This window comes from Eretmochelys imbricata, chromosome 4 (genome assembly GCF_965152235.1).
Source record: "Eretmochelys imbricata isolate rEreImb1 chromosome 4, rEreImb1.hap1, whole genome shotgun sequence".
NCBI lineage: Eukaryota > Metazoa > Chordata > Testudines > Cheloniidae > Eretmochelys > Eretmochelys imbricata.
In genome coordinates, this window is record NC_135575.1 from 75,196,701 (window position 1) to 75,213,700 (window position 17,000).

At 45.7% G+C, this 17,000-nt stretch overlaps 1 protein-coding gene across 2 annotated transcripts in view; it reads left to right on the forward strand.

Annotated features, from left to right (window-relative positions):
* Positions 1 to 909: 909 nt before the first annotated feature.
* Positions 910 to 17,000, forward strand: part of GALNT7 (polypeptide N-acetylgalactosaminyltransferase 7) — a 116,228-nt gene continuing 100,137 nt past the window's right edge. The window contains exon 1 of one of the 2 annotated variants that reach the window (XM_077815473.1): positions 910 to 1,341. In XM_077815473.1, coding sequence (XP_077671599.1) covers positions 1,216 to 1,341 — 126 coding nt within the window. In that variant the 5' untranslated portion in view covers positions 910 to 1,215. The remainder of the gene's footprint in view (positions 1,342 to 17,000) is intronic. The other variant, XM_077815471.1, reaches the window with a different exon arrangement.

The window sequence follows — 17,000 nt, forward strand, 5'->3', positions numbered from 1 at the left end:
TAAGATTGCTGTCAGGAATACAAGCCAAAATTTGAGAAAAGTCAATGATTTCAGGAATTATACTGAATTTGGATCCTTGTTATTTGCTCAGACTGTGTACAATTTGTTTCTGGTACACCAGTTTAATACTATGGACAAAAACAGTACTTGATTTCAATAGGTGGTCTCAACATGAATAAAGTTAAGCATGTACTTTGCATGGGTATTGGCCTGAAATTAGTTATACAGAAAGTTGGGAAGTTATTTTTATTATTGCTGCAAGGGCTAGCACGGGGTAGGGGAATATCGTTTATTTTCTAAAGTAAAATATCTACAAGGTTTTCATTCTTTTCAATACTTAAGGCATAAGATTTACCAGACAGGGCTACACACATACTAAATCATTTTTAAGGCCTGACAACCTGGGCTCCGTTCTTTGAAAGTTTTCACCAGTGATGAGGCCAGTGCACATATCAGAGTTCCCATACATCAAATTACAAACATTCAGGGGGAAATAAAGTAAAAGTAGTATTGTATGACAGAGGTCTGGTGCAATCTGGGTCCGAATCTGGTATGATGGTAGTTTTTAAAAAGGCAGTTATAAATCCCCGTGGACTCTGTCTCTCTTTCCAAGCCAAGGTAAAGGCATAAACCCGGAAATGATCCCTTCTTCCACCTCACCAAGCTAGGAGCAGCAGCTTGGTGTTTGTACACCTCATCCCAGCTTTACTCGTACAAATCCACCTCCTTAGGGAGACGTGTGAAAAGGCAACCTACAATCAATATGGAAAACTCTCCGGGCTATAAATCAGCCACGTGGAGCTGTCGCTGCTGCTGCGGTGACTTCCTGCTTCAGATCATTTGAGCTGTTGGGCACAGCTCAGCAGGGAAAAGACGAGACAAGCAGCAGAGGAATCGGGGCAGTTTTAAGGAGGGGGAGAAAAAGTTTGTGCCTGCAGCACAGTGACGGACTGAGCAGGGGGCGGCGGCAGTAGCAGCCGGCGGCGGCGGCGGAGGGAAGGCAGCAGATCAGCAGGCTGGGATCGGGGTAGAGCTAAAGAGAGGAGCAGGAGCTGAGAGCAGGCGGCTAGAGCGAGCAGGAGCGGGGGGCGCAACGCCAGGCGCGGGCAGGGAGCCGAGCCCGGCTCCGGGCTGGGGACGGGGTAGCTCAGGAGGGGGCCGAGGCGGGCGGCGGGAGCGGTAAGCGGTAGCAGGGCGTCGGGCCGGCGCGGGACGATGCGGCTGAAGCTGGGCTTTCTGCTGCGCGCCGTGCTGCTGGCGGGCAGCTTCCTGGGGCTGCTGCTGCTCTGGTCCTCGCTGTCCCCCCGCGCCGAGGAGCCGAGCCCGCAGGGCAGGATGTGGGTGAGTGAGCGAGCGCTCGGGCGGGGCGGTGTCTCCCCCCAGTGCGGGGGGATGGGGAAGGGGTGTCTCCCAGCCCGCCCAGCCCCCTCCAGGAGAGGCGGCTGCTTCTGGCAGGGCCTCCCTCCTTCGCTGGGCGGCGGCTGGCGCCCAGGCTGCGGCCTGTGGCGTTTGAAGGCCCGACCGGGGAGCTGCGGCCGGCCTGGCTAGCCGGGCTCCTCACAGCGCCCCTACGCCCGGGCACCATGCCCAGCCGTCCCCGCTGCCGAGCACGGGTGGGGCGGGCTTCGCTGTGGCGGGCACGCGGGGATCGAGCCCCGCTGGGCGACCGCCGCCCTCGGGCCTGCCCTGACCCTGTGGCTCTGGGCAGGGGGGAGTCCCGCCCACCCCCGAGGCCGTCGATACCCGTGAGGGGACCAGGCTGCGGCCCGTGCAGTCCCCCGGTGCAGCGGCAGCCTAGCCCCAAGAAGGGCTGGCTTTGGTGGGTGCAGCGCTCTTCTCTCCCCCCCCGTTACTCGGGGTGATGGTGGCGGCATGCAGCGCCCACTGAAATGTCTGAGCAGACCTAGGGAGGATCAGGGACATTCAATTGAGAAGGGAGACAGACCGGAGTTGAGGCTCTGGCGGTGTATCGGGCACTCACCGAGTTCATTAGAGCGACGCTGGAAGGGCTATGTTATCCCGCGCCCGCAGGTGGTAGGAAATAACCTACCTTCTTCTGCGAACTAAATGGCAGGAGCAAGAGCTGCACAGGTGTACAGGGCTAGCTGTAGTTAATCAGTTTCAGTCAGAGGCAGTCTTTTATATACAAAAACAATGCCCTTACCTTGTTCGTTTTGGATAAGAGCACTGGCTCAGGCATATGCTTTTATTGCAGTAAACAATAGCTTGAACAGTGATTTCCTAATTGTGAAACACTTGATATACATCTCAGCCTCAGGGTAATTCTGGTAGAGGCCTTGCACCTCTGTATTCATGCCTGGGAAAATGCACAGAACATTAATCCTGGCACTTTTAGTAAAAGCTACAAATTGCACCATTTTTGCCTCGGCCTTCCCAGTTGATCTAATTCCTAGCTGACTGGTTGGATTAAAGGCACATTTTGTCACATTAAGATAATTAATGTCTCAATGTAAACTTTGTAAAGTGTCCAGATACCCCATAATGCTTACTTTTTACCATGTATTAAAAAACACTACACGTTTTCTTCTCTTCCCCCTTTCACAAACTTTCTTCATTCTCCTGTGATGTGGTAGTTCTCATCTCAAGGGGCCCCCACTGTGCTCCACCTACTACAGACAGAGGAGCATTTGTGGTAGAGACGAGAGAAGCAGATCCAGCAGAAAGAGTAACATGAAAAGCTCTTGCTGCTGGCATGATAGTAGTAGTTGGTGTGGGGGTGGCAGAACAGACCTTATTCAGGGCTACAAGTCCCCACAGTGAAACAGTAGCAATGTCTCTGATATCTAGAACAACTGACTGCTGTTGTAATAGCATTTTGTTCTTAAAATATTTTTTACCAGTAGCTTGTAAAAATGCTATACTTCAAGAGGTCTGAGAAACAAATGTGCATGCTTCCCAACTGCATGTGTTACTATAGAATTACTGCAGTTGAGAATAAACCAGCCCTCCTTTGACTGGATTTGCAGTAGGTATTTCTGTTTAGATCATATCTTGTAAGTGCTATTCATCATGCTGAGGTTCAAAAGCTAAGTTTAAAGTAATCTCGGAGATCTTACTTTAACCCACAAAAGCAAGCAAGGAAATTTCATAGTTAAAACTAAAAATCTGAGATGACATTCTGGCTTTCACTCATTGTGTGTTTGGCTTTTATAGCTGAACGCTTTGCATAATAACCAAGAGAAAGTTAGTTTGTATAATTCTTAACTTGTGAACATTAGTAGGCTCTTTCAAGAGATGTTGCTATCGTTTGGAACCCGTACAGTTTGTTGGATCGTGTCAGATATAGTTGAGATGATGGATTATAATGGCTCCTTTGGAGTTCCCATGGTTGATTAGAAAAGGAGTTTTCTAATTTCTGATCTGTCCTTCTAAAAACATGTTTTGTACCCGTACAATAAACCCATGTTTAAAATCTTTAGAATTTTTAGTTGCATATGAATTTTCTTGTCTGTGACATTTCAGTTTAAATTCACTAAAATCATTTATTTTTATTTTTAGTGCTTATGAAGGGTGTTAGTCTTGACAGCTTTAGAAACTAAAGTCTCCTAAAAGAATAGGCAAATCATGGGTAGTAGTTATTGAGAGGTAATTCAGGGTCTATCCTCACAGCAAAGAAAAACCCATAGCTGGGCTGTGCCCACTCACGTGGGCTTGCATGCCTTGGGCTGCAGAACTGTTTCATTGACATTCTGGGACCGTCGTGCCTCAGAGGTTCCTAGAGCCTGGGCTGCAGCCTGAGCCCAGAAGTCTACACAGCAATGAAACAGCCCCACTGGCTGAGCTCTGTGAGTTTGAGTCGGCTGCCGCAGGCCAGCTGCAGGTATCGTTGCAGCTTCAGGTGGTTCCTACTGGTCACTATTGAGGTGCACTTCCTGATGTGAAGAATCTTTCCCCGCCTCTGTGTGCGTGTATTGATTAAAACGAGGACTGTAGTGCAATGAAACTTCCACCTTTCACAAACACTGAATTCACTCAGATAAAAATTGCTTCTGAGCTGAAACCTTGTGGCCAAGTTGAATGATTACAGACAAGGTGGATGAGGTAATATTTTTATTGGACCAACTTTTGTTGGTGAGGCCTGGTCTACACTATGAGTTTATGTTGGATTTAGCAGCGTTAAATCCGAATTAACCCTGCACCCGTCCACACAACGAAGCCATTTTTTCAAGATAAAGGGCTCTTAAAACCAATTTCTGTACTCCTCCCCAAGGAGGGGATTAGTGCTGAAATCGACATCGCCGTTTCGAATTAGGGTTAGTGTGGACGCAATTCAAAGGTATTGACCTCCGGGAGTTATTCCACAGTGCACCATTGTGACCTCTCTGGACTGCACTCTGAACTTGGATGCACTGGCCAGGTGTACAGGAAAAGCCCTGGGAGCTTTTGAATCTCATTTCCTGTTTGGCCAAGCAAGCTAATCAGCACAGGTGACCATGCAGTCCCAGAATCGAAAAAGAGCTCCAGCATGCACCGAACGAGAGGTACTGGATCTGACCGCTGTATGGTGAAAAGGAATCTGTGCTATCAGAACTACGTTCCAAAAGACAAAATGCCAAAACATTTCAAAAAATCTCAGAGGCCATGAGGGACGCAACACAGTGCCCCATGAAACTTAAGGAGCTCAGAAAAGCGTACCAGAAAACCAAAGAATCAAACAGACGCTCTGGGACAGAGACCCAGACATGCCGCTTCTATGCTGAGTTGCATGCAATTCTAGGGGGGGCCGCCACCACGACCCCACCCCGTCCATAGTCTCCGATGATGGGGTACTCTCCGCCATGGCTGAGGATTTTGCGGACGGGGAAGATGAGGAGGAGGAGAACGAGCTTGGGGAGAGCACACAGTACACTGTTCTCCCTGACAGCCAGGATCTTTTTATCACCCTGACTGAAATACCCTCCCAACCCAATGAAGCCGGAGAGTGTACCTCTGGTGAGTGTACCTTTTAAAATATAATACATGTTATAAAAACAAGCGTTTTTTAATGATTAAGTAGCCTTGAGGACTTGGGATGCATTCGTGGCCAGTACTGCTACTGGAAAAGTCTGTTTACGTGTCTGGGGATGGAGTGGAAATCCTCCAGGGACATCTCCATGAAGCTGTCCTGGAGGTACTCTAAAAGCCTTTGCAGAAGGTTTCTGGGAAGAGCAGCCTTATTCCGTCCTCCATGGTAGAATACTTTACCATGCCATGCTAGTAGCAAGTAATCTGATATCATTGCATGACAAAGCCTGGCAGCATATGGTCCTGGTGTTTGCTGGCATTCAAGCAACATCCGTTCTTTATCTCTCTGTGTTACCCTCAGGAGAGTGATATCGTTCATGGTAACCTGGTTGAAATAGGGGAATTTAATTAAGGGGACATTCAGAGGTGGCCGTTCCTACTGGGCTGTTTGCCTGTGGCTGAAAAGAAATCCTCCACGCAGTTAGCCACGTGGGGAGATGGGGGGCAGCATTGGTGCTGAGGGGTTCGCGTTTGGCTAGCAGGTATCTTCTCTGATACCAGCCAGGCGGTGGGGGGAGGGGAAAAGCGATCATCCCAGAGAACTGGATTGGGGGAGGGGGTTAGTTTGGTTTCTGCTGCTGCACGTTAACAGGAAAACTGCAGCACTAAATGGCCAACTCAACAGGCTTTGCTTGGTATGGGAAAAGAGGGGGCTGCTGTTATGAAGGTTGCAGAAGCCGAAAGACTATGGCTTACCACGGCTGCCTGCAAGCCGAATTCTGTTGCCTGGCCCTGCGTGTGTGATCGCTAACACCAAAGCCGCAGGCACTCAATATAAGATGCAAAATGCGACCTTGTACCAAACTCACATGGGCTATGTAATGTGAATAGTGTTGTTCACTGTGAAAGAGTATAGCCATTGTTCTGTAAAATGTATCTTTTTAAATACTTCACTCCCTTTTTTTCCTCCAGCAGCTGCAAATGTTTCAAGCCTCCCTTCTCCATCCCAAAGGCTACCTCAGATAAGGTGGCGAAAAAAACACACACGCGATGACATGTTCTCTGAGCTCAGGCAGTCCTCCGGCACTGACAGAGCTGTGTGGAGGGACACAATAGCAGAGTACAGGACAGTGGCCGATGAACGTGAGGAGAAGTGGCGGCAGGAAGATCAGAGGAGGCATGAGGCAACGCTGGGCTACTGCGGGATCAAACGGACATGCTCCGGCGTCTAGTGGAGGTTCATGAACGGCAGCAGGATCACAGACTGCCGCTGCAGTCCCTGCTTAACCGCCCTCTGTCCTCCCCAAGTTCCATAGCCTCCTCACCCAGACGCCCAAGAACGCGGGGTGGGAGGCTCCAGGCACCCAACCACTCCACCCCAGTGGATAGCCCAAGCAACAGAAGGCTAGCATTCAACAAGTTTTGAAGTGGCCTTTTCCTTCCCTCCTACCCTCCTCCCACACCCCACCCTGCTACCTTGTCAGTTATCTCCCTATTTTTATAATCAATTAATAAAGAATACATGTTTTTTTAAATGACAGTGACTTTATTTCCTTTGCAAGCAAGCTGTGATTGAAGGGGGGAGGGAGGGTGGCTTACAGGGAATTTAGAGGCAACCATGGGGGTGGGTTTTCATCAAGGAGAAACAAACAGAAGTGTCACACAGTACCCTGGCCAGTTATGAAACTGGTTTTCAAAGCTTCTCTGATGCGCAGCGCTTCCTGCTGTGCTCTTCTAACTGCCTTGGTGTCTGGCTGCGCGTATTCAGCGGCCAGGCAATTTGCATCAACCTCCCACCCCGCCATAAACGTCTCCCCTTACTCTCATAGAGATTGTGGAGCACACAGCAAGCAGTAATAACAGTGGGAATATTGGTTTTCCTGAGGTCTGAGCGAGTCAGTAAACTGTGCCAGCGACCCTTTAAACGTCCAAATGCACATTCTACACTTCTGCACTTGCTCAGCTTATAGTTGAACAGCTCCTTACTACTGTCCAGGGTGCCTGTGTACGGCTTCATGAGCCAGGGCATTAACGGGTAAGCTGGGTCCCCAAGGATAACTATAGGCATTTCAACATCCCCAACAGTTATTTTCTGGTCTGGGAAGTAAATCCCTTCCTGCAGCCATTTAAACAGTCCAGAGTTCCTGAAGACACGAGTGTCATGAACCTTTCCCGGCCATCCCACGTTGATAGTGAAACGTCCCTTGTGATCCACCAGTGCTTGCAGCACCATTGAAAAGTACCCCTTGTGGTTTATGTACTGACTGCACTGGTGGTCCAGTCCCAAGATAGGGATATGGGTTCCATCTATGGCCCCACCACAGTTAGGGAATCCCATTGCAGCAAAGCCATCTAGTATGACCTGCACATTTCTCTGAGTCACTACCTTTGATAGCAGCAGCTCAATGATTATGCTGGCTACTTGCATCTCAGCAACCCCCACAGTAGATTTGCCCACTCCAAATTGATTCCCGACTGACCGGTAGCTGTCTGGTGTTGCAAGCTTCCACAGGGCTATTGCCACTCGCTTCTCAGCTGTGAGGGCTGCTCTCATCTTGGTATTCTTGCGCTTTATGGCAGGGGAAAACAAGTCACAAAGTTCCATGAAGTGCCCTTATGCATGCGAAAGTTTCGCAGCCACTGGGAATCATCCCAGACCCGCAACACTATGCAGTCCCATCGCTCTGTGCTTGTTTCCCGGGCCCAGAATAGGCGTTCCATGGCATGAGCCTGCCCCATTAACACCATGATCTCCAAATTGCGGGGGAATGCGGTTTTAGAGAAAAGTGTGTTCATGTCCATCGCCTCCTTGCCTGGTTTTTCAGGTGCTGGTTCTGCATACACTGCATGATAATGCGTGAGGTGTTTACAATGGTCATAACTGCTGCGGTGAGCTGAATGGGCTCCATGCTTGCTGTGCAATGGCGTCTGCTCCTGCTTGGGCAATCCAGGGAAAAGGGCGCAAAACGATTGTTTGCCGTTGCTCTGACAGAGGGAGGGGGCGACTGACAATATGGCTTACAGGGAATTAAAATCAACAAAGGGGTGGCTTTGCGAGAAACAGAATGCCCCCCTTAAGGACAGAACTCAAAAATGGGTTTAGCAGGCGTTTGATTTCACAGAGGGAGGGAGGAGAAAATGAATACAAAACAAATCTGGTCTATTTCTTGTTTTGATCCACTTCATCTATCTTTATACATCTTGCTGGCAGCAGACTGTGCAGTACGACCGGCAGCCATCATCATCTCCTGGGTCCTCGGCAGAAGACGGTGCAGTATGACTGCTGGCCATCGTCTTCTCCTGGCTGCTGATTAAAAGACAGTGCACTGCTGGTAGGACTCAATCGCCATGAGATGAAACTTAAAAAGGAAATGACCTGGCTGAGTCACTCTCATGTTTGCCCAGGCACCCCGACCTCATCGAGGTCGGTTAAAAGAGCACCCTGGACTACGTTGCTGATGGCTACCAGTCATACTGTGCTGTCTGCTGCCAAAAAGCAATAAGCTGCTGCTGTGTAGCAATGCAGTAGTGCATCTGCCAGCATCCAGGAGACATATGGTGACGGTGAGCTGAGCAGGCTCCATGCTTGCCGTGGTATGGCGTCTGCACGGGTAACCCAGGAAAAAAGGCGCAAAACGATTGTCTGCTGTTGCTTTCACGGAGGGAGGGAAAGGGGGCCTGACTATATGTACCCAGAACCACCCGCGACAATGTTTTAGCCCCATCGGGGATTGGGATTTCTACCCAGAATTCAAATGGGCGGCAGAGACTGCGGGAACTGTGGGATAGCTACCCACAGTGCAACGCTCCAGAAGTCGACGGTTGCCTCGGTACTGTGGACACACTCTGCCGACTACATGCACTTAGAGCATTTGTGTGGGGACACACACAATTGACTGTATAAAAACACTTTCTACAAAACCGATTTCTATAAATTCAATCTAATTTCGTAGTGTAGACAAGGCCTGAGAGAGACAAGCTTTTGAGCTAGAACACCACTCACTCTTCTGGTCTAGGAAATGTACTCAGAGTGTCACAGTTAAATACAAGGAGGAACAGATTGTTTAGCATAACTAGTTAACCCATATTTCAAGGGACCATTCAAAGTGAAGTGGCCTGTTAACACCTCTACAGTCGTGAGGGAGACAGGGGTCGGTTCGTGGGTTATAGATTGTTGTAATAAGCCATAAATGAATGATTACTGCCAATTATAAAGCTCTGAAAACAAGAGTTTATAAACTTGGAAATGCTGACAGACCCTTAACTTAGCAAGCAGTTTTCTGCTAGCTCTTAGCTGTGCATGCTCCTTCCTTGTATCCCTGGGTGCATGCACAATTGCTGCTTGGCTCAAGTGGTTAGAGATCTCAGGTCACATATAAAAAGAGTGATTTGGAAACCACTTCCAGCTGAGGCATGTTTTTTAAACTAGCAAGAGCAGGTCTGAAAAGTATGAATCTGGGGAAAAGGTATTCTGTCCATGGTTACCTATAAATGATATATGCAGGTTGAACTACTCAGACTTTTAATTTCAGTGATAAGCATTTAATCATACATTTAGGAAAACTGCACTTTATTTCTAATGAAGAGTTAGATTTTTTTTCTCTGTGTTAAATACACTATCCAAGAGAAAAATCTAATCCAAGTGACTAGGTCTTAATTTATTAGTCAGGTGAATTGGTTATTTTGTTTACAGTCACTTACTTTATGTATCTTGTAGTTTGTGTGCTTGATGCTTTATGTATAAAAACAAGGTCCAGGCCCTGCAGCTAAAATATAGCCAACGCAAGTGTTAGTGTATGTATGCCCATGGTGCAGTGAGTTAAGAATGATTTGGAGGAGAATAAAGAGGATGGTTAGCGAATGGTGACTCAGTTGGTGACATAGAATAAAGCATTGAATTTGGAGTTGGTTAAGGGGACCAATGGAGCAATTGTATAGTGCCCACTGACCAGTCTTTTCTGTTTTCTTTTCTTTTTTAAAGCAGATAAAAAAGCATGCATAAGACAAAAAGCATGCGTAAGACTAGGCACGTAACTACATTTGAAAGTATGGTGATAACTGCTATGTTGGACATGATAACACTCCATGACACTATCCTGTATTTACTCAAGAGATTTGTACCTCTGGGGATGTACTTTAGCATTTTCAAACAACAACAAATGTTAGAAGCACTGGTAACGTTACAAATCTTTCAGAATGCAGTTTATCATAAATACATTGTCAATGGTCTGTGGAACAGCTGATAGATTTTTAACATGAGAAATGTTAAGTCATATCTTGTGTATCTAAAAATTAGGAGGTAACTTTCGCATTGATTGCCTATAACTTTCAGTTGTTTAACAATCAAAGTTATTGCATTCAGGTTGGAAGGAACATGAAGGTATAAATGTCTTGTTGTTTAGCAGTGGTGAAAAGGTCAAGATAATCATAGGGTGAATCCAAAGGAATTGGAGGGGCTGGGAAGAAAATATGCCACTGTATAAAACCATGGTTGAGACTCCACTGGGGCTAGGAGTACTGTGTCCAGTTTTGGGAACCTTATCTCTGAAGGGATGTACAAATTTTGGAGAAGGTTCAGATAAATCAAGGTACGGTATATAGTTTCTGCAAAACCTGAGCAGTTTGCAGAAGAATTCTAATCTAACAGTGACAAGGTGAAAAAATGAATTCTTCTCTGCTTGGCAGTGATCCCATATGAAATAAGCTAATTTTGCAAGTATAAAGAATTCTTGTATGTATTTTCCTCAAAACTACCAGCCTGCAACTAGTCTGAGATCTCAGTGTTGGGTTCTTTTCCTTGTGTGTCATTATCTTTTTTGGTTCCTGCAGTAGAGATTCTGTTGGCCAGATTATGTCCTTAATTGAAGCTGCGCAACTCCACATCCTTCAGTCAGGCTGTTCAAGTTTAACTGGTTGGAAGTTAGTAAATAATTCTGATTTGTGTATTATATGTACCTAAGAAGATATCACAGTGACCTTTTAAGGGAATTATATGAACTGAGCAACAACAGAAACACATGGACACTAAAATGGAGGGGCAGGGAGAAAAACTTGGGCTAAGTATACGGAGGGTTGTCATCATTGTAAAAAGGGCTGTCATCATTGTAAAAACATTTGAAATTTTCTTCTAGAAATGATGGAGGAATTTACATTACAAAGATTTTAGGAGAAGAAGTAATTGCTTGTCTCACCAGTGGTATTTGGGGTATAAATGTAATTCAAAACTTAACTATGGCAAATTTTTTGTTCTTATATTATTTATACTGGAATTTACAAATGTGTACCCAACGCACAAGCCTCTGGGGTATATCTATATAATAGCATATGTATTGAAACATGACTAACTGTTTTAGGGGGGAGGCAAGACTTTCTCCTAGGGTATATCAGCAGAGATGGTTTTACAAAGTAAAAGTAAAAGCTAACTATACAAAATCCAGCAAATGAACAGTTTGGGGTGGGGGAGAGGAAGGAGGAAAAAAGTCCACAAGTGATTGAATGGTATACACCTCAAAGACGGGAGGAATCATTAGGAATTAGAGTGTAGTAATGTGAGAAGCGATGGAATGTAATTAAAAAATAAAATTTTAGGTTAAATATCAGGAAGGGGAGATTGTTCCATAAACGCCATAAATGTCATAAACGCCTTTTAAAAACCAGTCCTGGTAAAGTACTAGAAAATGTGTTGTGCTGAACAATCTTGTATAGGTAGTATAGTTGACTAGAAAAACCTACTCTATAGGTCTCTGAGTCTAATTTTTCTGTGGCTACTGGTATTTGGGTTTGGAACACGCATCAAGGATCATTTGTTTGGATGAAGAGGGTGATGTTACCTACTAAAACACTATTTTACAATTAATTAATAATAATAAACTCTTTTACATCCTCTCTGTTTTAATAAACATTAGTCAAGCAGCAGTCTAACCAGTTCAGAAGCTAGTATGCTTTTGACTAGCAGTTCTCAAACTGCACTTCAGCAGAGTTGTTTCCAGATTAAACACAGGCTTCTGTTAGAATGTTTGTTGCAGCAACATATTTTGTCTACTATGAGGCAGCTTTATCCAATAGAAAAACACCTCATGTATTCATGTCGTGCAAAGCACATATCTAACAAGTGTATTTCACACATTCTATTTCTAATTATTGCTGTTGGTGGGTATTAATACACTAGTCTTATCTAAATTCTGTTTCTAAATAGTGTAGCAAGGAATTTTATAATTGTTACTACTTTTCTGAAGTGGTTTTGTCTGCATTATGTCCAGTTATACTGATAAGATAATTGTTTCTGTCGCTAGGTATTACGCTACAAATTCTGCTTCTTATATAGAAACTACATTATTGTTTGAACAAAAGAAAAAATCAGAGACCAGATTGCTGAAAGTCTTTTTCAAGCCATACAATCTAAAAATAGGCTAGAATTTAATTTTTTACTGCTAAGGCTAAATAATGCACTTGTCCACTAAGCATTATAAACACGTTGACACAGCAGGGAGTAAAATTCTAATAAACCACATAAGCTTTCAAGAAACAAGTGTTTGGAATTTTATGACGTTCCGAGGTGCAATCCAGACCAGCGAGGGGCTGTGTTACCACTTCCCTGCAACCTCAGGAGCCTCACATTGCTTTGCTGTGGTAGCTCCAATCTGGGCCGCTCATAAACAGCCATGCAGCATGCAGGTAATACCCTGAGTGTTTGTGGAAACTGTAGCTTGTCAGTCACATGTCAGTCACACTCTGGCTTCCACCAGCCTGGGTTGTCACTTGCAGGGTGACCCTAACACACTCCATCTCAGATTTCCCCCCAAAATATATGTTTTGCACTGTCCAGCCCTCTCCTGGACAGGCCAGATATATTAGGTCCATTGGTCCTCAAAGGAGATCAGTATACAACAATTTATTACCATAAATGAAGTTACCCACACCATTCAGTTTAAAGACAATACTAGATTGGTTTTAATAAAAGAATAAAATGAGTTTATTTAACTACAAAGAGAGATTTTAAGTGAGTACAAGTACAAGGCATTAAAGTCAGAAATGGTTACAAGAGAAATAAAGATAACACTTTCTAGTGCTAAAACTTGATTAAAGGTAAAATTCTTACCTCATGCTCCATGCAATAGGGCTGACCCTGTTTCAGGTCAGGATTTCTCCCAAAGTCCAAACATTTTTTCTTTTGTCTTTTTAGGTGAAAATGAAAGATATGAATAGGGAGAGAGAAAGTGGAATGTTTTTGCCCCTCACTTTATAGTCCCGTACTTCTTTTGAAATGCGTTTTCCTGAGGGTTACCCCTAGATAAAGTATGTTCCCACTGTGAGGTTGGATCATGCAGTCTTGTGAGGAAAGAGGTTCCATGCTGTTGTTTGCTAAGATGCAGATCAGTTTGTTCCTGCCCTCCTCTCCTTCCTCCCCCCGCTGTCGCCCTTGCCAAAGAATGGCCACTTGATAGGTTGCCCATTAACTTTGATACCAGTAGAAGTGCGTGTCAGCTTGTCCTTTGTCTTTGAGAAATGTGGTTTGCCTACTCCCCAGATATGTCTGGTAAACACACTTCAGTCATGATTTCAGCTTATATTTATAACTCTACAAAAATATCACGATCAAATGTATGTAGTAATATTATATGATCAGTGAGTTCTTAGTTTTCAAATACTACCTCACAAGGCATATTTTGTACAAAGAGTATTACAGTAGTGTGTACGGTGTGAATACAGGGTTGCATTCCATCATCGACCCCTTCTGCTTTGTAAGTCTTGCACCCTTCACTCCCTGCACCAGCAGCCAGGAGTGGAATGGTGAATAATAGTGAAAATGTTATAATGCCATTATATAAATCAGTGGTACTCTCTTACCGGGAATACTGTGTTCATTTCTTGCTCTCTCTAAAAAATTATGAGTGGAATAGAAAGGTTTCAAAGACAGATGAGAATGATTAGAGGCATGGAAAGCTTCTATATGAAGAGAGGGTGGGAGGAAAAATTGGGACTGTTTACTTAAGAGACGAGGCGAACTAGAGGGGACATAAAAAAGTATACAAAATAACAGTATAAAAAAGATAGAGATCAGGCATTTCTGGTTCCTTCCCATAGTGGAAGACGAAGGGGACATTCAGTGAGAATGAAAGGGAGCAAATTCAGAACTGAAAAAAGGAAACAAATTTTCACATAATTTGCCCATGAAATTCACTTCCAAAAGATATAATTGAGGCAAAGAGTTTAGCAGAATTAGAGAAGAAGATGGACATCTATTAACATTTGTATTATGGTCGCACTAAGAGGCCTCATTCAGGATCAAGGCCTTGTTGTGCTAAGTGCTGGACAGAGACAGTCTTTGTTCTCAAAAGTTTACAAGCTTACAGTCTAAAACAAACGTAATCAGAAATGACTAGCCAAACAAAATATATTCTCTCAATTCACAGGGCATATGTTTTTTTTTTAAAAAAAAAACAAAAAGCTTCCCTTTGTATGGATAAGAAGAATATCCAGTACCATGAGATTAGAATTAAAAAGTGAAAAGTTTGGGTAAGGATGCAAGCACTCATTCTCCAGGCATGACCCACCCTTACACTAGTGAGGGATTAGAAAGAAACTTTCCCTATGGGGAAGTCCAAGCTGGACCTGTACCCAAGCCAAGCACAGCTGGCCTGTGGCCCAAGTGTGTTGTCATTTTCAGAAGTGACCCTGGCACTTCCCCGCCCGTCAAATCTGTGCCAGTACCGCTGCCTTGTCTTTGGGGCCTGGGCTTGGTTGGGGGTCCGCACAACAGGGGGTCCGTGCCCCACTTCTGCCAGCCACTGCTATCTCACCGCATGGCGTGTGCTGTGGAGTTAGAGACACTGCAGCTTGTCATCACGCTCGCTCTGCACCACACATGAGCGCAGTGAGGTGGCGGCAGCCAGCAGAAGGGAGGCAGGCAGGTGGTGCTGCGCTGACCCCACGGGCAGGAGGAGGTGATTAGAGATGGCTCCGCTTGAGCTTGTGAGGGTCATGTTGTTGTCAGGTCCCGTTGGGTTGCAAGGCTCTACTGTGGTGGCTTTTTGCACCTTTTTTCTGAAGCAGCTGGTACTGGCTACTGTTGGAGACAGGATCCTGGGCTAGATGGGCCACCGGTTTGAGTCAGTATGGCAATGTGTATGTTTGGAAAGGGGAGGAAGTTCTGTGTTTACTAGACGCCTACTTGCCAGACATAGTAATTTACTCCTGGGGGAATTCTGCACCATTGCAGAGTTCCCTGTTTCCCCCACAGAATTTCGGGCTGCTGGACTCTGCAGAGCCCAGCTCACAGTGAACGGAATGCTCAGCCTGGCAGGGCTGGAGGCTGCATGTTCTCTGATCCTCATTCTCACAAGGACAGAGAGGGCCTGGGAAACCCAGCTCAGGGCAGGGCCACACCACACCATGTCCCCAAGTGGGACAGTAAGAAATTGTGAGGAGTAAAGGCTCTGGGGGTGCTGGTGTCTGGGCTGGGGGCTGCCCCGCAGCTGGGATCTGTGGGGTAGGGGGTGCTGGTGTCTGGGCTCTGGCCTGTTGCTGGGCTCTGTGGAGAGGGGGGTTCTGGTGTCTGCTCCGTAGTTGGGCTCTGTGGAGAGGGGGATGCCCCACGGCTGGACTTGGGTCTGTGGAGAGGGGACTGCTGGTGTTTAGGGGGTGCCACGTGGCTGGGCTCTGTGGGAAAGGGGGTGTTGGTGTCTGGGCTGGGGGGTGCCCTGCAGCTGGGCTCTGTTGGGAGGGGGGTGCTGGTGTCTGGGCTGCGGGGTGCCTTAGTTGAGATTCTTTGGGCCCTCTTCTTGCAGTATAAATCAGAGCAGGATTTTTCTTTTTTCTCTTCAGGGGTCTGGCCAAAACCGTGTAACTGTCTAGTTGTGAAAAAGCTAGTATATTCAGTAAGCTATCTGTGTCGAAGGGGAAATTTTAAAAGGAAGAAAAGTGGCAAGCTTAACATATAGTAGTAGACCGGGGGAGGAGCTCAGTTGTAGTGAGCTTCTGTTGTTATCCAAAATGAAAAGATTCCAATTCTGAAAATATGTGCCTTTTTATGTGGGAAGAATATATATGCTTATGCCTTTGGTTTTTCACTGGGATGGAGGTTTGGGTTTGGGGGGATATTAGGGAAAATCACAACACTGTTCTTGTGCAACTCTTTGGGAGAATTATGAGTTACTATTACAGTACTCTTTTTGGATAAAGACAAACTTTTTCTGTTGATTATTTTGTAATAAACATTTATTGCTTGTTATAGAAAATGTTAAAGTGACACTGTGAACTTGAAATTGAATCAGTTTAAAAACAATTTAAAAATAGTTTGTAATGGTGTACCTGCCATGAGTCCCTCTGCCAGTCTGTGGTTTTACAATTCCATTTTTCTATGTAAGGCCAACCTTCTCACAGATTTTGTGTCCCAGTCTTTAGGTGTCCAACCATAGACACCTTGTGCCTGATTTTTCAGAGGCATTGAGGACCTACCATTCCCAGTGAGGGATTAAAGAACAAAATCTATGTTCACTTATTTTGTACAGTTGAAAGTGTTTTGTTTACGGTCATTTTCACTGTTTCAGTGTACTCACATGGAGCCTGATCCACTGCCCATTGAATGGGATGGGTAGTATGTAAGCGGGGGAATAGTCCCGCTCTTGTGGGGAACTTTCCTGGCTTCTGCACTACCCCAGTGAAGTAGGCTAGCGAAAGGATCCGAGTCCTCACTCCCACTTCCTTTACCCAGTGGCCTCCCTGCCCTTGAGGACTCCCTTCCACTCTCCTGTCTGGCAGAGTCCTCGTAACGCCAACAAGGCTGGGCCCAGGATTCCTGGGGGGCTCGACCCCCAACCCTGCTGTGATCACCTAGGACAGGGGCTAGGGTGTCCCCACTCCAGGGTACTCTCTCTGCACTGGGCACTTCTCTGACCCACTGACCACTACATACAATTTAAAGCAAATGCAAGTTATTTAATCAACAATTAATTTAAAAAAGAATAAGGAAAAATGGGAAAGGTTAAAGGAAACACATCAACCCGCTCTGTGGCAGGGAACATCACAAACAGTGT